This window comes from Nipponia nippon, unplaced genomic scaffold (assembly GCF_047370975.1).
Source record: "Nipponia nippon isolate SJK-2023a ecotype South Korea unplaced genomic scaffold, ASM4737097v1 scaffold_1, whole genome shotgun sequence".
NCBI classification, from domain to species: domain Eukaryota; kingdom Metazoa; phylum Chordata; class Aves; order Pelecaniformes; family Threskiornithidae; genus Nipponia; species Nipponia nippon.
In genome coordinates this window covers 77,081,005-77,105,727 of record NW_028262290.1, presented here as the reverse complement: position 1 = coordinate 77,105,727, position 24,723 = coordinate 77,081,005, and the positions used below count along the sequence as shown (strand labels likewise).

Sequence of the window (24,723 nt, the reverse complement as noted above, 5' to 3'; positions counted from 1 at the left end):
ACTGCCTTTGACAAAAGTGCAAATACTAGACCAAGTATGGTTTTATCAAGAAGAAAGTGTTACACTTTTTTTTAATGGTTATCTGATTTGATAAAAAGAGAGGTAAACGTCTTAGGATGAAAGATTTGAGCTAGAATATGAGTGGAGTAGTAAGAAATCAAGCTGTTTAAGATGTTTCTGAAAGTCAGTAATACCTCACTTGCTCACAAACCCTCCTGTTGTTCAGGGATTTCAGCTTTCAGAAAGTAAAATTTCTTATCTGAGGGAATACCTTTGCCAGAAAAGAGCAGTAATGTTCACCTGATTCGAGACTATATTGAACTCCTCCTTTTTAACAGAGAAGGGGGTTTGTGAGGGGTGAAGTTTTACTTTCAGTTGAAAAATAAAGCATTGATGTAGATATTACCACTTTATCATTGCAAGAAAAGACTGCTAAGCTTAAGGCAGGTGACTTGTTATTACTTTATTTTCTATATACCAGATACGGTGGTTGGTCTTTTGAAGGGGGAAAAGCATTTGAACTTCAAGATAAAAAATTGAATAACACCAAATCTAAGCCTCTGGCTAAGGTAAGAGTTGCATGTATGTGCGCGCATTTGTATGTATGTACTGCTTACTTATTCAGGCTCCAGACTTTACAGCACTTAGCAAATAATAAATCATTACATAAAATCCTTGCATTTAGAAATTGGGAGAAAAACCCTCTGTCTATTATAGTCCACTTCTCTGTTCATAATTCTTGAAGTGTTCTCCTGTGTTCTGAGAAGCAGTTTTAAATGAGACAAATAATACAGCTTTTGTTGTTTTTTTCCTGTGAACTTATTTCAGAGTCTAACTCTGAAAAAGCTCACCTTTAAAACTTTTTTTAGGTAGTCAGCCCAGGTGCTCCTTATTCCTTTATTTTTTGTTTGCTTGTTTTTTTTCTAGAAAAAGTCAATGTCAGAATTGACAAAAGTTTATTGAACATCTCAAAAATGAGTTATTATTGATGCTTTTTTCATCTCTGCAAGTAATACTTTTCTTTGCTACATCTCTCTTCCCCCCTTTTGGCCACCCCCCCCCCCCCCCCAAAAAAAAAAAAGTAAAGATTTAGCTTCTAGGAGTATCTGCTTCTCCATAACAAATATGCTACCCTGTGTTTATAATCTCCTTTTCAAATATGAGTAACTTTCCGTTTTTAACCCAGAGAAACAGAAGTGTGCCTTGCTGAAATTAGTCAGGTTGTGAAATCTGAATCTCTTCTTGACAGTAGATCATACTGTCTGGCAATGCTACACAGAACCAGTGTTTTCTGTCTGGAGCTAGCTCTGAAGTCAGGAAAAGAAGGATTATTCTAAGCACAATTGAAGTAAAGAGCTTTTCCTTGAGGCCTTTTGGTATGCACTGGAAGGATACAGTATCTCCATACTGTGAAAACTTGGGATGGGACCTAGAGGCTAGCAGGCAATTATCAGTGCAAAGGGATTTTATTTTCATTGGGAATGCTTTGAAGATCTTTTGAGATCCATTCAAATGTAGACCAGTAATGAGTAGAGGAACAGCAGTCTTGGAGGAATATTAAAAAATATCAGTGAGTGGTCTCTATTTTTGCATTCGAGGCAAAACAGATTTGTTAAGAGGAAGCTGTGGGCTTTCCAGATTCCAGATTAGAATATGAAAGAAAGATGCTTCTGCCTTTAAATTGTTTTATAGGGGTATAGAAACTAGATTTTAGTTGCTCTTATAAAAGAAGAAGAGAAGGAACGGTGTAAATAAGTTCTATCCCAAAATCGATTTTTGGACAAAGTGTTAAAACAACTATGTGTTAAAACAACATACAGATATTCTCCAATCCAATATCATTTCACATTTAGTTTTGCAAAATCACTGCCTATTTGCAATGCCTCTTCCGTGTAGTTTTGTTAAAAATCTCTCTACTTTATATACACACCCTATCTTATATATATTTTCATTTTGGTCATTTGTAATCTCCCTTCTATGCCCAGATTTCTTACAGCTTTGAACTCCAGTTCCATCAATCCTTCATTAGGAACCTGAAGTCCTAGAGGATTGCAATAAGACGTGTGTTTCTGACTGCTGTTTTTGTCCTATGTATCTTTAATCATTTTAGACTCTTGTTGTGACATGCCTGCACTGTGGTTTTTATCAGGGTTCTTTTTTTTAAGTGTCTTTGGCATAGAGCTCCACCTGCCATCAGCACAGGGATAAATTATAGTTATACTGTTAGTGAGTGAGCTTCATATTTCAGACCCAAAGAAAATAGGGGAGTAGATTTATAAAGGGCACTGTTTTATCTAAAATACCTCCTGGAAGTGGCTTTCAGCTGATGCAATGTCAAATTATTGCATTAACCTTTCAGTAATTAATGACCAGACTTTTACTTTGACCTTTCAGGTTTGTTCATGAGACAGGGAATGGACCATTTACATAGCCTTGTACGAAAGAAAATGAGAAATTTGCATTTGAAGAGACTTACTGTACGATTAACTTCATTTTAGAAAATTTCTGAATCTTTATACGTTATTCTCCTCCACTTAAAAAGCCAACAATTTTTCCAGTTCAAATTAAAACTATCTATCCAATGCTTATTTTACTTTACCTAATTATACCATGCTGTATATACTGCATACATGGTATATGCATGCACTCAGAGTATGATTATGTGTGCAGGCACAAGAGAGAATATATCTATCACAAGACAAATGTGGCTGATTAAAACCATTGATTATTGACATTCATTGATGATCACTGCTACGTGGCAAAAGCACAACTCTTCAAATATTTTGCGTTTCCATGACTGTATATTCTTTGGTTTCCTTTGATAATATGGGCAAAAAGTGTTCCACAATTATTTCATAGTTGCTGTTGTTTATAACATAATTAAATATAGGAAGAACATGTGGTAATTTTAAATAGTCCTGAAAAGCAATTTGTACTGTTTACGTGGCATTCTGAAGTGTACATTTTTCCATCCTCAAAGGCTGGGATTTGAGGCTTTTACTGTACAGTAATAGTATAAGTGTCCAGAGGAAGTTACATCTCTCCAGTCTTATATCCCTTCTCTCTGCTTCCCCATCATGAATCTGGTCCAGCAACGCTTATGGATTTCTGTGCCCCTCCCTTTCTTGACAGGCCATAGGTTAGTGAAAAAGTCAGTCTAACATTAGTCTGGAATATTAACGGCAGGTAAAAATGGTATGAAATAGTGTAAAACATGTCTTTACAGAACTTATATCTAATGTGGTGAGGGGCCATGTTTTTCTTCGGGAAGGAATTTTATCAGCCATGAAGATAAAATAATGAAAATGAAAACTGATTATCTTAATCTATATATTTTTCCTTTGCTCATCTCTTTTCTATCCTCCATGTGCCACCTGTGTGGCACACAAGAAATATGAGAGATTTCAGCTAGAACTAATATTTTTGCTTTTTTATATTTTACCTTTGCAATCAATTTAGAATAAGGCACAAGACTTTAGAAAAAAGAGCTTAAATATATCTTCTGATGAAGTGAACACCCTCAAATGCATCTTTTGCCAGATTCTAAACAATTAAATATCCCGCTTCAATTTGGTTATTTCCTGGTGGTTTGATTCAGTTACATAATGTAGCTTGAAGGAAGAATTCGAATTAATGTGTGGGATATTGAAATGTATTGTTAAACACAATGCTCTATTGTGTTTTTTGTATTTTCATTTGAATATTGGTCATATTATTATATTTCTAAGGTGTTCTGTGAATACTTGAGACCTTTCCCCTGCTTTAATTAAATGAGGATGTGTCATCAGAATTTTGCTTTATTGTTTTCTCAATTGCCTTTTTTTTTCAATACAATGAACACAATGCAGTGGAGTTCCATTATGTATGTATAACTTTCTATTCAGCACAAATCTTTTTTAAAAAGATGGAATAAGAAATGGGTGTGTGGGGGTGTGAAAAAGACTGGCTACCCTTGATCACTTATGTTGCTTTGCTCTGGTTGCTATTTGCGCAGGAGATCCAGCAATGCAAAGATTTGCAATTTTCCTCAGGACACTTAGGTTCTATTTTGCTTCATTTCTTTAAAGAACTCTCTTGTTGATTAAAGAATGGGAGATCTAGTTTGTGTAGTAATTTGTGGGAACTGAACTGGAGGAGAACAAAGGAGTTGCACATGAGTTTGCAAAGCGGGAGTTTGGGATTTGTTCTTTATTCTTTTCTTTAAATGTGGGGACAAAAGATGCTGTTGAGATTTCAAGCAGTTGTGAAGACCACATAAAGAAGAGTAGAAAATGTGAAAGCTAATACAAGCAAGAGCAGTGGTAGACCAAAGCTGCTTATTTTTTAAATAATGACTAATAGAGTTTATGGCAAAGAAGATTCAAGGGTGAGAGGTCTAGGAGAAATGACAGTGGAGCTCAGAGTGGTGTTTGAAAGCATGATATAGGATAGATGGGAGGAAATTGAATGGACAATTAAAGTGGTGTAAACCTTGCCTCACAACTGAGTACAGTGTGGAGATCCAAACAAGCAGGTAGTCAGGAAAATAAATCAGAAGAAAATAATCACGAAGAGAGAGAAATAAAACTGAAGATTAGACAACCCGCACTGGGAAACACAGAGAAGAACATGGCAGGAAAAACAGTCAAAGTCTGGAACTAGTGTCCAAGTAAGGATTGTAGCTGGGTACTATAAGAAAGAAAAAACATAATTATCTGCAAGTAAATAAATAAATAAAAAATATCTGGACGTTTATAACAGTATCAAGAAAAGGCACATATATATGGAAGAGCACTAGATGAGAACAGCATCAGAGTGATAAGAAAAGAATCTTTAGGGAAGTTTTGAAGATGTAAATGCATAGATGGTAATTTTAGAAAAGATCTAAGAAAACTGAAATCCTAAAAGAAGGGTGTTAAGGCAAGAAAGACCTATATTAAAAACTGTGCACTTTACAGTATGATTCAGAATCCAGACACAAAGTGAGAATTGCTCAGCATCAACCTGAGATGTACAAAATGCAGATTAGGAAATAGCTGATATCAAATAGGGAAAGGATAAGAGTTTTTCAACTGTATAAACAAAAAGGGGAGATGAAAGGTTGCTGTGGAGTGAGGAATGGATAGTAATCAAAGATGATTTTAAACATGTCACTAAAACTGAAAACAAACATACATAATAATTTGACCTAGTTTTCGGTATGGATAATGTGGGTTCAAAGGCACTGTGATTAACAGTAATGAGGCATAGAAATGGAATTGATTTCCAAAGGCAAAACAAAACTCAAACCTCAGTATTTTGGTTTTGATACATATCAGGCTTTCAGCAATGATTCTAGCACATGGAAGTGTGAATTTTGAGTGTATTTATCAAGTAGGGGTGATTCTGCATGATTTGAGGATAAAGTATATGTTACAGCAGAACTGCTCCCCTGTGCTCCTCAGAGAGACTGGCTTGCCTTGTCTGCCTTGAAGTTTGTTCATATTGATTTCCTCCATGCTTAACAAACCACTGGTAATTGCTTGTTGAAGGTGGAGACAAGGCTTTTTCCTTTATGGAATAGTTTCATGCTCACCTGGTAAACAGTGCCTCCTTGATTCTTTCTTTCCCCACTCTCTAGGATATTCTATTCCTAGATATTTTATGCTGTGTGTCACTTGAAGGTATTATTTAGATAAGTCTTTTTGGAATTTCAATAATGTTCTCCACTTGTGATACTAGTTTTACTCATCTTTTTGTATTTTCAGTTAAATTGGCAAATGTTACTTTTGCATTGTTTTTCCTCTATTTGTTCAACCAAATGTGTGTAAAGGAAGGGACACAGTGTTCCATTAAATCAGAGAATGTCAATTTAAAAATTATCGTAGGTGTACCGCTCCAACAGTAGAAAATAAACTGCTGCACTCCGTTGAAAGACCTGTACAAATTAACTGATTCTGTTCTGCCTAGTTCACATTCTTCTATAAATAGGTGTCTTCAAGGTTTCTTCTAGTGTCAAGGTGTCTTCAAGGTTTCTTCAAGTATTTCTTCTATAAATAGGTGTCTGCAATTCTTCAAGGTATGGGAACTTTCAGATCCGCGTTCAGATTCAAGTAATTTTTGATTCACAATTTCCATTCTCTCTTCCAGGTGTGGTACAGCCAAAAAGGTTTCCATTCACTGCCATCCTACTTAAATGAACTCAATAACTTCATTTTGTGGCTGAATTTGCCTCCTAATGTGGATTGGAGACAGTATGGTAATAGTCCTTCTTTAAGTCTTTTTTCATATATTTTGAAAAGTAGTTTTTAAATAAACTAAAATAATTTTAAGTATGAAAATTTTTCATACTATAAAGCAGGATTGCAGGGTCATACATTTCTTAGGAGAATTTGAAAGTGGAACTTTTAATTAAACAGAAGGTTTGTTTGTGTGGAGGATATAGTACACAATAAGGTAAAATTTGAATTTACAGCTCACTGTGCCAGATGAGTTTCTTACAAAGGACATTCCTATGGAATAAGTGTAAATTGGTTTGCTACACTTGGGTTGTTAGTCCCTGTGAAACCACTGCTAGAGCTTGCTTAAATGGGATGATTAATGCGCAGCAGAGTATGAATTTATAAATTCTTTGTCACTTTAATCTATCTCCTTACGAAAATATCCAGGGTAAACCCAGAGTATCCTGTAAATTCACACTGCAACGTGATGTTCCATAGCATCCTGTTACTCAAGGAACAGGAAAAGCTGGTATATCTTACTAGTGCACATAACACAAGAGAGATTAGTATATTTGATGTCTGAATTCTCTGATTCAGATATCCCTGAACTGTATAAGAACTAGTTAAAATAAAAATTTTACAAACTGACTTTTTAAAAAATGACTGTAGCCAAAGAATCAGCTGTTAACACAGGTGAATGTTTAGGATGTTGAAATCCGGGCTTGATAGTTCAGGCTAACTTCTGTTCATTACAGTTCCTTTCATTCTTAACGTTCTGTTAAAGAGGAATACATTTGGTTTAGAGAAATTTAAAAATAGTTTATGACTGATTTTTAAAGAGTTTTTGAAAAGGTAGGATGGTTGTCTGTAATGGTAAAATGATTTTCAGTGAGTTTATGATGAAGACGGAAGAAAGAAGATGAAAATCAGTGAAAAGGGGGAAAGAATCCTGAGTATCTGAAAACAGAAATTCATTAAGAAAAGTTTCCAGAATGTCAATGAAAAAAGAGTAATTACTTGCTTTCAGGATGGCTGGGGTTTTATTTTTCTAAATGAATTATGAGAATGAATCAAAAGTAATGTATTTCTGCAGAAAGTTCAAATGAGATGAAATCAGGTGTTTTAATGAAAATTTTTAGTAGAAATCAATTCAAGTTTTCCTGCAGTTCATGAATAGTACTGATGCTAGTTTGTTTTCTGTAGGATTAGATATCCTATTCTGGAACTTTAAATGTTTAAGCAGCCTTACTTTTACATCCATCATCGAGAACTGGGGACTTACCATCCAGATTACAGGTGGAGAAAATGATAGTTGTCCCAAGGATTGTGGAAATGTTATATTTTATTTTGTTGCATGACACAGAAACATAATAAGCAAAACTGTGCTTAATAAATATTTGAAATCTTGGAGTGTCACCTATACAAATATGGGCTCATTATATAATCTTCTGGCAGAATATGTTGGCTAAGTCTCTGCAGAAGTAGAGTTTATGAACTAGAAAGCAGTTTGTTTATGTAAATATCTATTGGAGAGGTGCAATAAAGATGGAATGATTGTGCTCTTGAGACATAATGCAGAGGAACCTGTCAGAGAAACCTAGAAAGAGAAGTTACCTACCTACCTGTATGTACGTATATGTGTGTGTGTGTGTATGTGTTGAGACAAATACATATGTATATTTTATTTTTTTTAAAAAACTCAACAGTTTTCCAATGCTATATGGGACAATTAAGGTCAGTTCACTTTGACTTTTAATGATCTCTTATGTGAGGATACTGCTCTGACGGAGAACTATTTATATGCTTTTCTTATCAAAATAATAATATGCGGTCCTGTAAATTAGCAGTCAGAAGACTATACACTGTGTTCCAACACCAAAATCTATTCTTTTTGATTTTTTGTTTTCCTCTTGCAAACTCTGTTTATGTGCAAGGTCAGTTCTAGAATATTACTGGAAGTTGCTGCAAGGAAGCTTGTTAGGACGTTGCAGAAATGTAGATTTGTAATTCTGCCTTGCATTGGTGACATGGTTTGTTTTTCCACAGGATAACTTTTTCCTGTCAATAGAACCAGTGCTTCTGTATTACTTTTAAGTGACATAAAACAATCTGACTCTTGAAAAGGGAGTATGAGAACTTACTTTCCTTCCTTCACAAAAAATAAATCTTGCTGTACTGCAAGACACTTACTTCAAGAGGATACCATGGATGTAAACAGAGTAGCAACTACTATGATATTGAAACCACCTTGAAAGAGAACAACGGCTTATTTAAATGCTCATAGAAATACTGAAGAACCCTTTCACTTAGCAGTTACATCCTGTGGGTATTTCTTGAGCATCAACCCAGTTGGAGTTCTCCCAAGTTCTCTGGAGGAGGGAAGAGTTGTTAGAGACAGTGTGCCTAGTTCTACCTGCTTTTCTTGCACGGACAGACCTGGTAACTTTCATAGCAGATCAGTAGTACTGTTCCCAGTTTGTGATAGGTTTTAGTGATAAGGACCTGAGAAGGAGGCTAAATGCTTTTGTCTAATGTCTTTTCTCCATTCAAGAGGATACAGGGAATATAGACTTAGGATTTTGTATGAGAGTTTGAAAGAAGAAGTTGTACTCAAGAATACAGAGGACATATACTACCTTGCGCTGATTTATATCCTGAGCTATTTGTATCTGTTCAAAAACCTGTGAAAAAAAAATTGATGATTGTTTTTCTTGTGTCAGTCCAAATTACTGACTCTTGATCATCCTGAGCATGCAGGAGCAGGAAATGGTAGTTATCTGGTGATCAAAAATACTTTCTTTTTATTATTTTGTAATACAATCTTCAAATCCTTTCTCTGCAAGGGGAGAGATTTCTCTTTTTTCCCCCCATATGGGATTATCAGTAAGCTTCTCTGTGAGGATGCTTGCAAAGCTGCAATGTTTGCTCCTTGTAATTTTCATGTAAAGAGTTGTATGGTGGTTGAAGAAAATTTGTGTGCCAGCTGGAGGTGCGTGTAAATAGAGCAACAGAAGTTAGCCAGATTGATTTACGTCAGTTCATCATAGTTAATGGATCAGATGTCTATTTTGGAAGAGCAGTTCAGGAATACTTCTTCTATGAAAATAGCTTATCTTCTGTATGTGAATAGCCACCTCTAGCTTTCATAATCACGTAAATCTGTGTTTCTATTGTGGGAAAAAAAAATCTAATTCATCTGTCTCACTGGAAAAGAAACGAAATACATTTTGTTTTCTAGTGGGTTATAAATTCAGTGACAGATAATGAAAATGAACATGTTAAAAAAAAAAACCGAGAAAGACTATTCAACAGAGAAGGTAAGAAGTACTGAGTTTTTGTCAAAACTCTTCAGCTCTGGTTTTGGTGTTCAAGCTTACGTGAATGATGTTTGTATGTTTTTAAATCTCTTCCTGAAATGCTGCATTCCTAATTAGATAATGTAATTGTGAGCAAATAAAACAATGGAATAATGAAGTAAGAGAAATAAAAAAACCAAAAGGCAACGTTTTTTACTTAAGACAGGAATTCTGATCAAGTAAAACTATGTTATTTTTCACACCTAATTGTGTACAGTTGAGTCAGAATGTGTTTATCGTGCTAGAATAAAGGGGAAGGACTATTACCTACCTTTTAGGGTAAGGCTATATAAAGAAAAAAGGAGTGTTAGTCATCTATAATGATGTCTGTAAAGTACAGTGGCCAAAAAAAGTTCTTACATCGTTACTCAAAGAACAGAAATGTATCAATATAGAAAGGCCTTGTGCGACGCAGCTGCCCCATCGTAGGAATTCAATAGAAGTCACTGATTTTTTAAAAACCTTTCATGCTAGGGCTCATTGTAAGCGTTCATATAGCATCCTCATTTATTTCAGATTCAGTTCTTCAAAAGAGCTGAAGGGATCAAGAAACCCATTTTCAGCTGAGTTTTGGTGGAAAGTGACTGTATAGTTTCCTGATTGCTTTACAAATTGTAACTTTAAACTTCTTTTCAAAGGAACTTGTGAAATGGCATTTAGTAGGAACGTTCTTAGCCATGTCTGGTTAGTGGGGGAAAGTAAAATATAAATCATTAATGAGGAAAAAATAGTGAATTTTTTGGCTGTGAAATTCTCCATAAAATATAAGTTGTAATTTTCAGTAAATAGTAATGTCTCATTTTATACAAACAGAAATCTTGTCATAAATTTTAAATGCCCGCAAAGAGGAGCTTGTAAAAAAATACATATGTATATATATGCTACCTCCATTTTTGTTATACATACTATTTTATTTTATTCTACTCTATTTTATTCTAATCTGAAATAAAATGTCTGGGATAAAGAAACCTAGATTTGTCTTCTATTCAAGTCTGTAACAATTATGATATTTAGAATTAGTAGCACAGATCCAAATTGCTCTATGTACTCAAGACTCAACATGCTACTTGACAGAAAGAAGAGACAGTTTATAAAGCAGTGCCAAGAGACAGGCTCAGACACACCCAAAATACAGTGCAGAACCACGAAATATACTTAAGGACAGCTCTGATTAGCCTATGGTGATGGCATACAAGCTTGAGGACCCTTGAGATTTTTTCCTCTAGATCTCTCCACCCTATACTGAAAAAGTACTGCTTGATCCATGTCACTGTGCTCATTTTTATGGCAAAACCATAGATTTTGTAATGTGATTATGTGGAAAATTGCACCCAGGCACGATGGACTGGGCTACCAATGCCTCGTGTTCTTTATAACCTACAGGAAGGAAGCATTCCAAGTCTCTAAGACTATGCCAAATTGCATGTTGCTTTCTTTTCTGACAGATGGTCAGGTGGTTTAGATTTGAAATAGAAGATCTAGAGCACTTTCTCTTGAAGGTACAGTTTGTATACTGTTAATAAGATGTTGGTATGAGGAAAGTTTTCTTGAGTTGTGCAGCTCCTGAATGGCAACAGGGCAGGATTTTTCCTTCTGCAACTGTAGGAATGAACTGCTGCTCATTTCAAATGTCTGTAATATGGATGCATTTTCCTTTTTCATGTGAACTGTCCTATCCAGAATGGAAAACGACAGTGTTTTATTCGAGAGAACCTTGTAATGCTTATAACATTTTATAAAGAATTTATTTCACCAGGTTAGGGATGCCTTTTTAACATTTCAGAATCTCAAATTAATTTAATCAAGAACAGTGTAAGGAAAGGAATAGGATTGTTCAGCCTGGAAGGGAGAATACTAAGGGGAAATCATGGAGAAGCTGAAGAGGGTACAATAATTGTTTATTGCTTCTTTTACTATTAAGCATGTAGCATGGAGCTCCTAGTGACATTTCCAATGTAAATACTCTCCCCACCCCCAACTGGGTTATTCATGAAATTTATAGTTAAACTGTGCAGCTCTGACTACTTCCCTCCTCTTTTTTCCTTACTAATGTGGCTTGCAGGACTGGTAAAAATATCCTTGTTTCTCAGTTGTGTAAAGATAAGTCTTTCACTGAGCAATAAAAGAGATAGCAACTGAGTCTTTTACTTAAAAAAAAAAAAAAGTAAAAAAAAGAAAAAGAAAAAAAAAAGAACACACCGAAAAAATGTAGTTAACTGTAGGTAAAACAACTGAGGAAAGAAAGAAAAAGAAGCTTCTTAGCTGAAAACCAGCGAAGAAAATATATTACCAAAATAACTTGTTGCTTGTGTTCTCTGTTGGGATTGACATTTGGCTTCATTCTTTTTCACAACTATACATGCACATATATATCAATTAACACGTATACAGTCATGTTTCTTTCTTTGAGATGCCCTCCTCTTCACCCCACTCTAATCGGGGAAATAGTGCCTCTCATTTCTCAAGCTCATTTTTATATTGAAGAAGGTTAAAAGGTCTAAGAAAGTCTTGGCATCATGGTGTTCACTTACTCTCTGAATACAGCATTAAAACCCTGATATAGTATAAAGATCTCCATGGTCACAGTTTTCCCTGTTCTTGAATTGCTTATGGAGGGCTTTGGAAAGATTGGAATTGGAGGCTATCACAATTTTTCACCTGTGCCCATAAAGAAGCCTAAATCGTCACTGTAAAAATAATGTGACCAACTCTGTGCCAAGGACATAGAAAAAGGATGTTTTAGTACAATTGGGAAAATTCTGGTTGTGATTAAGTCAGGAGAATATAAGGGCAATCTGTACATGTGGAAGAAATAATTTTATATTGAGAAATTTATGAAAAGGAGCAGAGTTAGAGCTGAATCATATCATATTTGTTGATATTGTCAGTCTTGTTTTTCCCTTGTGAATACTGAGTTGGTAAAATTTGCCCTGAAGGCTGTTCACTACAAGGCTTGCAGATACAATCCCTAAAAAAATCCTTGCATAAACACCACATACATCTGTTTAATAGGAGCTCTGTCATTTAGAACTTCTTGGCTTATCTGTCATTTATAGTTTTTATTTTCAGTCCTCAAAGATGGTGTTTAGTTTTCACCTTAATAAGCATCATTACAGCAGCTTTACATAGTAAGAAGGCATATAAAGACAAGAAAGCATCAATAAGCACATTCTACATCATGCTAACAGCTGTCTTGGGATAGAGATATATGTAAAGAAAGATGGTCTAGGTGGTTAGGAGAAATTTAGGAAGGGATAGATTATAAAAGTACATGGAAGGTTTTTTTTTTTAATAAAAAATACATGTAGTAGCAAATAGCAAATATCAAATGTGTTGGCTTATTTTGCTATTGGAAGATAGTTTATAATTTACTCCTCCTTAGGTTCAATGGAACTCTTTTTTCCTCTGTGAATTACAAGCCAGTTTGTTGGCTTTATATAAATTCATCATCTATTTTGGACAATGGCAGGGAGGGAAGAAATCATTATATTAAAAAAATGTAGCAAATGCAGAAGACCCTCATGCTCTAGACTAATTGAAAAATTTAAAATAATGAAAGTCAAATATTGTATTTAATACATTGATAGAATATTGAATTCTAACATGGAACTTAACTTAGCAAAACATGGTCATACTTTGGTTAATTGTAAGTCAGCAACCCTGGGAAATTTAATCTCAGTTGCGTGTGTAGATTTTCAAAAACGCAATCCTTTGTTTCATCTACACAGTTTGAATGGAAATTGACTGTAGAAAACAGTTGCTACTTTTAAGAAGAGCAATTACTTTTTGGGACTCTTCCATTGAAGGAAATTAATTCAGCGCAATTCGCTTTTTGATCAGTATTGTGTGAGGCAAGACTGCAAGGACCATTATGCATCCTTTACAGTTGGACATGATGATCTTAAAGGTCTTTTCCAACCTAAAAGATTCTATGATTCTATACTATTTAATGTCACAGGTTTTTATTTCCCCCAGCAATTATCTTTTTGTCACAGCCTCTGTTTATTATGTACTAGAGAATTATAGCAGTGTATTTCTGTGTATGGAACCCAAGTCAGCTGCTGTAGATTTTTGTTTAATAGCAGTGCAATAATCTGAAAGTTTTGTTAGTTTCCTCTTGGGATCTGTGCACTTAGTAGGGACACACCATGGTTATTTCAGGAGAGAGATTATTTCCAGACACATTAAATATTCCTGAACAGAAGTTATTTCATACAAAATATTTGATGTCATTTTTGTCTTTGGTATGTTTTTTGTGTTTCATTAGTTCCCTGTGGGCCTTTTCGAGAAGTTTCAGCAGTACAGATTATCTTCTATAAAATTCGTTGACTAGGTTCTCAAAACGTACAGGTGGGCAACCCTGTGTTTATGAGCATGAATTCATTTATACTGGGTATTGCACAAGCATGAATTCACAGCTGTTTTTTCTAGTGCATATTCTTCTCACTGAATACAGCAGATAGTTGATAGCAGTAGAGCAATGGGATACGATTCAGATCAGCCTGGATTAATTAATGGAATTTAGTGGAGAACCTTCCTGAATTCCTGGCAAACTGCCCCAGTTCTGGACACGTTATGGGCAGTAAATCTCTACCACAGTCCACATGACAGGTTTACCTGTCTCACAATTCTGGGAAATGGGATGTGAATCAGCAGGATCTATAAGTCTCCAAGTCTTGGCATTTCCTGATCATGGGCAGTATTTTAAGATTTGCAGTCTCTAAAAATGCTACCCCTTAAGCTGGAGCAATTTTACTGTAGGATTTCTGTTGTCTGAAGCTTGGGAGAGGACAGCTTGGTTAGAGCATTCAAATTCTTGATCATGAAGGCAAGACCTTGACAATCATGGGAAGATCCTCTATAACTAGAACTTGGCTCATGGTGATAAAAGAGGGGGCCTGGAAGACATATTTCTGCTCTTTTCCAATTTAGCTGAGCATTAGTGAGTACAAGAGGCACATTTCATGTTGATAACTTCGTGGTTTAGTGCTTCTGAAATTATCAGGATTCCCATTTTCCAAAAGCTTTCCTCCATTGTAATTAGATTAAGTCTGAAAATCAGATTTTTTTTTTCCTTTCTTTTTTTTTTTTTCCTGACCAGATCTGAAAATAAGTTCAGATTGGTTTGAGTTTGTATGGTAAAAATCTGGTTTAATTCTGGTTTTGGCTACTAATTTCTAATTCAATAGGAATCCTATATATACACATGAAGTAAAGACATTCTTTCTTCTAGTATGCACACCTTTATTCAATCATTGGAAAAACTTAGAAAAAATTTGTGGGAATGAAGCTTTTTTCTATCATGCTACTTTTCTGTTACATAAATGGAATTGGTTAATACTTGGTTCCAGTGGGAAAAAATAGTTTTCTTTGATATGCCAGTTTTTGCTTCAGAACAAATAGCAGCTATTGTTTAAAAAAAATAATGGTGTAAAAAAAAACCAACAACACAACAAAGGAAAACTTTAAACTGTCCCTGTAGGCAAATGACATGAAAGACTTCTGTAAATAGCACATGTATCTACTAGCGATGAATCAAAACCTTATCAGCTTGAATCTTCTTTTGATTTGTTAACTACCATTGCGCTTCAGTGTTCAGCTTTTAACTGTATTTGAAAAATCTTTACCTTGTACTAGTTTTGTGTGCGAGTTAATCACCATCCTCTGTTGTTCAGCTTTTTACCCCACAGTGACTTAGTGATGTTTAGTTTACTTTGGCTTGAAGATGAGGAATGAAAAATTACAGGGGCAAAAATAAATGTATAGATATACTTGGTCAGATTGCACCTGTTACTGGAACGAAGACAATTTCTATCTTTATGCAGCTGGACAAAATATAACAAAATGTGTTCAATTAAGTGGCACCCTGTGGAGTCCATCTAAGGCTACCGACAATTTATTTCTTTGCCAAAGATACTGGGAAGATTATAATTGCTGTTAGGATGGTTTTTTTTTTTTTTAATTGGGAACAGCATAGATTTATTTTAGATACTCTAATCAGACAGTGATGGTTTGATCTCACTGCAAGGATTTCCAGTTGGTATTACATTACAGTTGGCACACCTGTCAGGTACACACAGAGAAATAAGTCAGGAACAGCATCAAGGCCAGTTGGACAGCAACATTTGCACTGACAGAGTTTTGCACAGCCCTGCACCCCCCCCCCCCCCAAGTTTTCTTCTTTTGCTTGAAAAGAAAAAAAAACAAAAAGCCACAGTTTTTGTCCCTAAACTACCTTCCAATTCCGAAGTTCAGTTTGCTAGATTGTTACAGGCTGGTTGTACCAAGAACCAAAATAAGCCTAAGAATGCTTTCCCTAGTCAGGATTTTTCTTGGTCTCCCAAACTGCATATCTTTTTAATTTAAAGCTCTACAGTTTTAATCTGAGGTGTGCCTTTTTTTTTTTAAATTTTTTTGTGAATTTAGCTAACCAGTTTTTTCTCTGCAAAACATCAGCAATCTAAAAATGCTTTTAACAATGATAAAATACCAAGTATATAAATTTCATTAACAACCTACCTTACTCCAGAAAATTAGGTATATGAACAATTTCTACTTTAGGTTTTTTATTTGGTCTCTTCTGTAATGTAGATCCTGCAGTAATATACAACATTGTTGAACCCATTTCTGCAGTTCAGAATGCAGAAAAGCAGCTATTACTTATGTTTATTCATCAGATTTTCATGGATCCAGACTCTGGAGCTCGCTCAACAGGAGATAGTATTTAGTTTGGCAGCTTGGTGATTGACCTCTTTCTGTTGCTTATGAAGTATTTAGCCTTTTCATTCTTGTGTATTAAGGGGTCAACAGTGTACTCTAGAACTTGAAGTCCTGATATAGCATTTATTATTTCATAATTTATTTTTCTTTTCACAGGGATCACACTCTACAGCCAGCCATATGGAGGAGCCTTGCTGGATGAGGACAAAATGTGAGCAAACTCTTAAAATATATAACAGCTTCAAGGAGCAGACAACTGAAACTATTAATTCAATAAGCATGTATGTTGCAACCAATAGATGTTGTGACTTGATAGATGCAATTCGGTTCCACCCAGTGAAGCATTTTCTCTAATCTGGTGTTTATATGTCAAGTCTATTGTTTATATCAGATATGGTTGCACTATTTTGTAGAGAAAAATCCTGAATTTATGCTGACTGTGCTTTGCAGAGTGTTTGTGAGCAGGTCATGACATTTTCAAACAGGTTAACTGCTTTAAATGACTGTCAAGTTTTTAAATTTTAATTTTCTGAAGAGGGGGAATATTTGCAAAAGCTTCACTTTACTATTCAGACTTTAAACACACGCTGTATTCTGTAAATCACATATAGTTTTGTAACTTAACACATCATCTTGATCCTGTTCTCTAATTGGATGTTTACAGTGTACAAACATGGTGTTTGCAAAAGAGGATTAAAGTAGTAATGTCTAGCGTGTTTTGGTAAGAAGTTGGCCTTGAAAATGTTTGGGTTTGGTGAGGATTTTTTCCCCACTGTGTTTTCATTATGCTATTTTGCTTTGTACCCTAGAATGGAGAATGTTCGTCAGTGTGGGGTAGCACTGTGCATCATGCTGGGATTCTCTATCCTTACCGCATCCATTGGAAGTGCCATAGTGAAAGACAGAGTATCTGGCACAAAACGCTTGCAGCACATCACAGGCCTGGGTTACAAAACTTATTGGCTTGCTAACTTCTGCTGTGATATGGTATGTATCACGTAGGGCAGCATGTGTTCAGGTGTAAATTTTTAACTAGTTTGTCATAAATGAGCAAAAGGAGATATGGTCCCAAGACAGGTGAATAGGATTTGAATTGTGCAGAGCAGCAGCTCTTGGCTATCATGTTAACAGGCATTGGGACACCATTCTTACTTTAACAGATAAAATTCTTTAAGGCAGGGATTGTGTTCTTAGTTTTCCAAAGTTGAATTGCAAGGTAAAGCATAGGCTAGCTTTAGGTACCTACACTGTTTTACAAATAAAAGGAAGTTGGCTAATCAACCTAGGCAGAGAAAATCTTCCACATAGCAGTTCATAGCAGGAGTTTCTGTTTTTTGAGTTGGCACTGGTAAAATCTTTCAGATTATTGGAGAAGCCTGAAGATATTAGTCAGCTACTTTAAAGGCATAATTATGTAGTCTGTTGGTAGGTAATATGAGAGATACCCATAACTGGTACTTTTTATATCTGGCAAGATAGACAGTAGAAAATATTATTTATGAATTCACATACACAGAATAACTTAGACCAGAAACAGGTGAAATCTCGGTCCTGAACGTTTATTTTTCTCATACACAGTAATTTCTACCATTGTTAGCATTACAAATAGTATTGTCTGCATGCAGTTCATTAACAGATCTGAAAATCTTCTCTTCTTTTGAAAATATCACAACAGTTATTATTTTTCCCTAAATCTTACCCTTTTAATCAAATGTAAAGACAGAAATGCCACTGAGACCTGACTTTGGCAGGTTGGATTTAGGCCAATATAGTTAAATGAAATAGGAATTTTTGCTTACCTTCTTCAAGCCCGAGAAGTTGATTTTTGTTCAGGGTAATAAGCAAAGGTGGTGAAATAGAATTAACTTTCTCAAGTCACTTCTAGTGCCCGGTCACTGATTTTTCATCAGCTGTGTAATGGGAGCTCATTTGGATTCCATTTAAGCATGAATTCCACAGATTATCCTCAAATATCTTTTTCAAAGGTGACTCCTTAAAAATTAAAATTAAAAAATTCTCAATTATATATGTGTATATATATATACCTATGTGTGTGTGTAAGGCATACGTATATGTCCCTTACTGAAAGGCTTTTTCATAATTCACTTGTGACGAGGCTTGCTATAGTATTAGTTGAGTGTTTGGCAGGAATTTGAGATTAGGTCATCTACTTCTGGGAAAGGCATAGAATCACTGTTTTTAAAGAACTAGGGTGCTGTGTGTTGATAGTTCACTTCTCAAAGAAGGTGTTTTGGATTGGGAGATAGGTTTCAGATGCAATAGCAAACAATTGGATTCACCTGGGTTATTCAAAAGTAAAAAGATTCTTGGCCCTAGATAAGGGACATAAACTTTCTGCACCTTGCTTAACACACTGGGTCATGGAAGGAAGGGCTGGGATCTAGCCTAGGCAACACAACCATGAACTAGCCTGGTCAGGAACAGAGATTTTTTGGAACACTCTCTGTTCTCATTCAGACTATTCTAAATCTGAAACATTAGAGCTTCACCCATTCATGCTTGAAATCAGGATTTTCACACTTGAGCAAGCTTGAAGTAAGAGCACGTTCCAAACATTATTTACTTGGCCAGTCAATCTTTGTATTCCTTTTTCTGCTGTGTCAGATAAGAGGGCTTAGTTAAAAACTCAGTCCCTCATCTTTCAGTTTCTCCTTGTGCAGCAAAGTCAACTCCTCATTATTTTCTGCCCATCTCTTCCTTTCAAAATGTTCTCACAAATTCAGCACAGTACTGCATGATCATTCATGATCTGGGAAAGAACAGACACTGCTTTAAATGCTAATTGTGCTGCAGATCATCTAGGGAGACTGAACACATGAATATATGAACTGTCAAATTTGAAATCCCTCTACATATTTCAAGTATTACAGGCTGTGTCCTGTATTATTGGTAGCATAATCTTTACTAGACCTGCAGAAGTATTTGATTTATGAAATTGCTGTTATGAGAATCAGCCTGTTCTTATTGTATTTATACATGTGAATGGTATTCTTTGCTATGTTCAACAAATGGAAAACATGTAAGTATTAAGAAAATTTCATAACAAATAGAGACGTTTTGTTCAGATTAAACTTGTGTCACTAGAGGTGCAAAATGAAGGTTATTTTATTTGTGCATGCCCAACTTTTATAACACACCATGCTTTCAGGTAATATTTCTAATAGTATTTAATGTTTAAAGTTATTTATTTATTTCTAGAAAAAAGTCCCAGGTCCATTGAAACATACTGGGACTCAGATGCTTTATGACTTCTCTACCACATTTTTTAAACAGCTTCAGGATTACTGAAACCTAAATCTGTGGACTGGTATGGTATGATATTTGTACATGGCACTGAATAAGGTACACTGTGAATAAGATGAGAACATTACATTTTTCTACATTTCACTCCGTTGCCCTTCTCTTAAAAAAATGTCTGTCTTCTCATTGGCAAAGAAGTGATGCTCTCTAGTTTAATTTTGAACAGGTTTGCTTTGTACTTCAGTATAAAAGTCCAATTTTAACAGTAAGGATGTTGTTCTTCTACACTGAATAGCTAGACCTTGATTTGTTGCCTCTATTGCAGTTGCATCTCAGAATCTCAGTTATATTAGAATAAGGTTAAATATTATATAAGCAGCAATGGAGGCAGTCACTGCCCTAACAAGCTCAGCTGCAATGCACAGAGCAGGCAGACACTAAGAATGGAACTGAGGACATGTTTTCACATCTTGCCATTGCTAGTTGCAAGCAGAATGTGTCTCTCTTGAATACTTGGATATGAATCCCCTGTACCAATCACATCCTCCCCCCCTTAAGTATTTGGTTACCATTATGTCAAGAGACTAAATGGAGAAACTGCTTTCCCTGTTGCCTAATGGCTGTAACTCTTCTAAATATTATGTCTGTTCCCATTAAAAGTTGTCATTTGCTTCATCAGCACACATGGTCCTTCATTAAAGTCTCTTTTAAAATTGTATCCTTTCTATTCTCCTGTGACTGAAGCACCAATCAGTGAAACTGCTATTTCTGAATCTGTATTCACAGTATAATTTGATGTTTTGGAGCAATAGTCCCATACGGACTCATTATCTGGAAGAGATAGCTTGTTAAATGGATGTATTGGAAAGGTCAATAAAAATGGAATTAAGGGGAATATTCTGTAGTCGGATTTTATTTTAGCAGGCTGTTTCATGTATATATGTGTAAGAGTGGCAGTTCACAGCAAGTGTGGACTATGAAATCTCATAGCTCTTCTGCCTAATTCTTCCTAATTTATAGTGTAATTATATTGCAAATATGGAAAAGTTAATTTATATACCCCTTCTACACTAATTAAGTAAGACCAGTAAGAGATGTTCACCTGCTAAGTGCCCTTTTTCTTCTGTTTCTAGCTGTTTTACATGGTTCCAGTCACGCTGTGTGTTGGTGTTATTAGTGCCTTCCAGCTATCAGCCTTCACTTTCCGAAAGAACTTGGCAGCCACTGTTCTCCTGCTGATACTCTTTGGGTACGGTATTGGAAATGCAACTATGGAATTATAGCTTGTAAGAAGCAAACAGAAATCTTTAGACTTGGTTTGCACCTGCTGCTGGATGCATGATTTTCTCTCTTTGGAAATGATTATGATTCAGCAAAAGATAGTGAGAAAACAGGCTGAAACATGAGTTTGAAAGTTCCGTGGAGAAGGTGGAGGGAGATTTGTTCAAGCATTGGAAAAAAATGAAACAAAACAAAACAAAACCAAAAAACAGAAAGAAAAAAAAAAGACTGGAAATGTCTAAGAAAATACTCAGCCTGTATAACAATCATTTGCTGTTAGAAATTGATTATATGTTATCTTCCAGAAAATGAGGGAATAATAACATAGGTCAGAATTTCAGTGCTTAGCTGTACAGAGTATCATCAAGAAGGTAAGAAGTGTTTGTTTTTTATTACAGTTCTACCCATTTTCTGTAATTCTGTAATTTTACAGAGCTCCAGGTATTTTTATTTCCAATGAGAAGTCTGTCCAATGTGGAGTACTGGGCTGGCTGGAGATTTGTCTCCAAAATCATACTGTGAGAGAGGAAAGTCCTCTCATGTCACTCCTTTGCTTAGTTTCATGTGAAAAAACAGTTATAAAAAGTGAAAATAACTGGTTAAATGGAGGATTGATTCCTCTATAGAAATAAGCCCGTTGAGCCCTGGACTCAGTCAAACTAATGGTCTGCCTGTTCTGTTCCTTTAACTCTTCCCATGTGCAGTCCCAGGTGATGTGAGAAATGCTCAAGATGAATAGTTACAGGATAAGCATTCTGAGAAGAAGTTTCTTCCTTATCTCAAGTGACTAATTGTTGCTATCTTTCTAGGGGAGAATGCACATCTTATGAGACAGGTGTTTAGATAATGAAATATAACTGCTCCATGGGAGAATCACAGGGAAGAAAAGTAAAAAGGACCTTCTGCAAGATCAGGTCATGTTCCATTCCAGGAAGAGTCTCAGATAAACACTTCAAAAAAAAAATCTTACTGTATTTCATCTTGAAACTGCTTTCAAGATCTCATGCCTCCAGCAAATCCTTTTTCTGGAAAACTGTTTCAGTATCTCCATAGCTGGATGTATTCTTTGAAATTCCAGCCTGAGTTTATCTGGAGCCATACTTCATAATTCTTCCTCATCAAACACCTTTTGCAAGCCCAAACAAGCCAAGTCTCTTGTAAAAAGGTCTTCCTATTCCCTGGATAATTCTATTTATCATTTTTCCCTATAACTCCAGTTTGAGCTCATCTTTCTTGGGCATGAGTGGCCAGACTAGTATGTAATATTATAGAGGTCATGATGCCAGGATCTTGTAAATAACTCAGATGAAGCATCCACAGTTAATACTTTTCTCCTCTCTGTATCAATCTCTTCCTCCTCCTTCCTTCTGCACTACTACCAACTGATTTCTTCAGGTTAAAGGCAGGTATTCTTATCAGTCTTCGTGCAAAGGCTTTACGCTGTTAAATCTCATCCTTGTGGTGTTTTGGTTTTTTTGTTTTGTTTTTTTGGTTTTTTTTTTTTAATTTTACGACTGTTGTATCTTTCTTGTAAACCAGTTTCTGTGACCCTAGTGTAAGAATAGCCCTCTATAGAGATCTTAGTCAAGCAGCAAATGAACCATACAGTACATACTCACATGTCTGCTGGAGTCATGATGTGTTTTCTGTGGTGTGCTTTAGGCTTTGGTCCTGCCTACAGTGTACTACTAAATGCCCGGTGCTAAGAGTTATGCTGGCATTTTTTTAACCAAAATGTTGAGTTAAAGTTTGGGTATTTCAGAAGAAACTAGCGCAGACTGAAAAGCTGGACTGTCTTCTAAAAATTTTTTTGTTGACTGCAGATGCAGCGTAATCATCTCAGCATAATCCCTCCTGCACTGTTCAGCTTTGGCTGACATAACAGATATTGTAGTGATTTTTAACAAGAAGGTCTATGTATTCAATGTGTATTAACATGTATTAAATATATAATAACTGTCAGTCAGTAAATTTAACATGTCTCAAAGACACTGACAAGTTTTAGAGTTGCCACTCTTCCTATTCTAACCTTTACTCAGCCTAACTACACAGCAAATGTGATGAAGCCTATTGTGGTCATTTTATCCTTCCCCACTATTGTGCATGTAATTTTAATTTATCTGCATTCTATAATGCATTTTTTCCTTTTAAAATTTTATTTTTCTCTTCAGGTACACTTGTGCAGCATTTCTGATCTACAATAGAGATAAAAATAGCCCAGTCATATGAAAAAGTTAAGCTATGTGCCAGAAGGGGGTGTGCTTGAAAGAAAAAACAACAATTTCCTAGTGTGCTACTTTAAAACTGATTTCCTTTAAAAATACAATGGTCTCTTAACTAAACTGTATTTTTTCCTCTTTTAGCTGAGAGCAGAAGTGTTTTATAGTTCAACTGCTTAAGCACTTTTGTCCAAAATGCTCTATCTGTGATATTCACAAAATAAAAAATTACAGCTGAAGCTGAAGGAAAAGAAAGAGTTAGGATAGAAACGTAGGCGGGACTGGCAGCTACTTTAAAGACTGCGTTTGAACATCATACAACTTTAGTATTCTGAAAGTCTTACTCATTTCTTAGCAGCTATAAGCACACAAACTTTTGCTTTCATTTACAGCAGAGTAACAGCACTCTAAATCATGTCTCTTTCCTGAGCTGTTTCCAAGGCTGAACTTTTGTATTTACGGTATTGTAATTCAGAGCAAAATTTAGAGCAGTGATTTTGGTATGTGCATGAAGGGAAGAAAAGATTGTATGACTAAGAATAGCAACAGGATGCTGAAAAGCATAGTGTGATCTTGAATACTTACAATCTTCATTTGAGACCCAAGCATTATGTCTTTTAACCTTCCTGTAAACTGAGGATAACATCACTATTACTTCACAGCAGGATTTGAAATTTTGTTTCTTAAGGTAAAGGATTTTGGCATTCATAGATGAAAAAAGTTCAGCTGTAAAGTACACAATACTGAATTTAAAAGGGACTTTTATGGCTCATAATCTAAACTACTGTTTAATGCAATGAAGAAGTGAATTCACAGATTTTTTGGCTAGTTGCTCTTTCATTGAGCTCACTATTAAACAACTATATACACACATAGTAATACTATATAAGAAGTATTTATATATACAACTACATATATACACTGTACATATATATTTATCATCATGCAATGGTGTATGCTGATACCTATGCTCCTGCAGTCTATATACTGTTTGTCTGATAGATACGTCTTGTGTTATGTTGAACGGAAAATAAATTTCCTTTACATGACATTCATGCTCATCAAATTGCCTGGGCATTTTTTTAGTTTGGCTAGACCTATCTTCCTCTTTATAAAAAATATGACTGCTCCATTTTGGATAGGCGTCATTTGACTTGCGAGGATGGAGGGTGCCTTCCCTCATCCTTTAAAGATTTGTATTGAAAATGATGTAGCCATGGACATGCTGGCTTATCATCCTTGTGCTATGAAGTAACTATGCACTCATTTTTGACGGCTACTACTCTACTAACTGATAACCTGTTTCAGGTAATAACAATGCTAACATGATCTCTGGCAAATTTGAGTTCGCAGATATCACTGGCACAAATATTACTTCCAGTTCAAGGATTAATGATTTTTTCCTTCTTTTTTTTCCCCTTTCTTTTTTTCTTCTCCGTTTGCTTACTCTCTCCTTCCTTTTTTGTTCTTTTTTCTTTCTATGAAAGCCTCTAAGAAAAGCTGGTTGCTCAGCATCCATGATTTAAGCTTCAAATATTTGATTTTAATTTTGTCTCTGTGTAAGAAGCTTCTTAAGATGCCTGGTTTTACAATCATTCAGAAATTGGGGTTGTGAGCTTTCTGGAACAGAGGAAGTAAATATATGCAGCTGATATATGCAAAAATGGGTCATATCTGCCCATCACATGGCAGTAGCTATGTTTACAT

General features: G+C 35.4%; 1 protein-coding gene across 1 annotated transcript in view; it reads left to right on the top strand.

Annotated features, from left to right (window-relative positions):
• ABCA13 (ATP binding cassette subfamily A member 13) overlaps window positions 1–24,723 on the top strand; it is a 152,908-nt gene that overhangs the window by 80,845 nt on the left and 47,340 nt on the right. Inside the window, exons 30-34 of the mRNA XM_087747914.1 lie at window positions 482–569; window positions 6,109–6,217; window positions 16,412–16,466; window positions 17,065–17,242; window positions 20,650–20,765. Coding sequence (XP_087604040.1) covers window positions 482–569; window positions 6,109–6,217; window positions 16,412–16,466; window positions 17,065–17,242; window positions 20,650–20,765 — 546 coding nt within the window. The remainder of the gene's footprint in view (window positions 1–481; window positions 570–6,108; window positions 6,218–16,411; window positions 16,467–17,064; window positions 17,243–20,649; window positions 20,766–24,723) is intronic.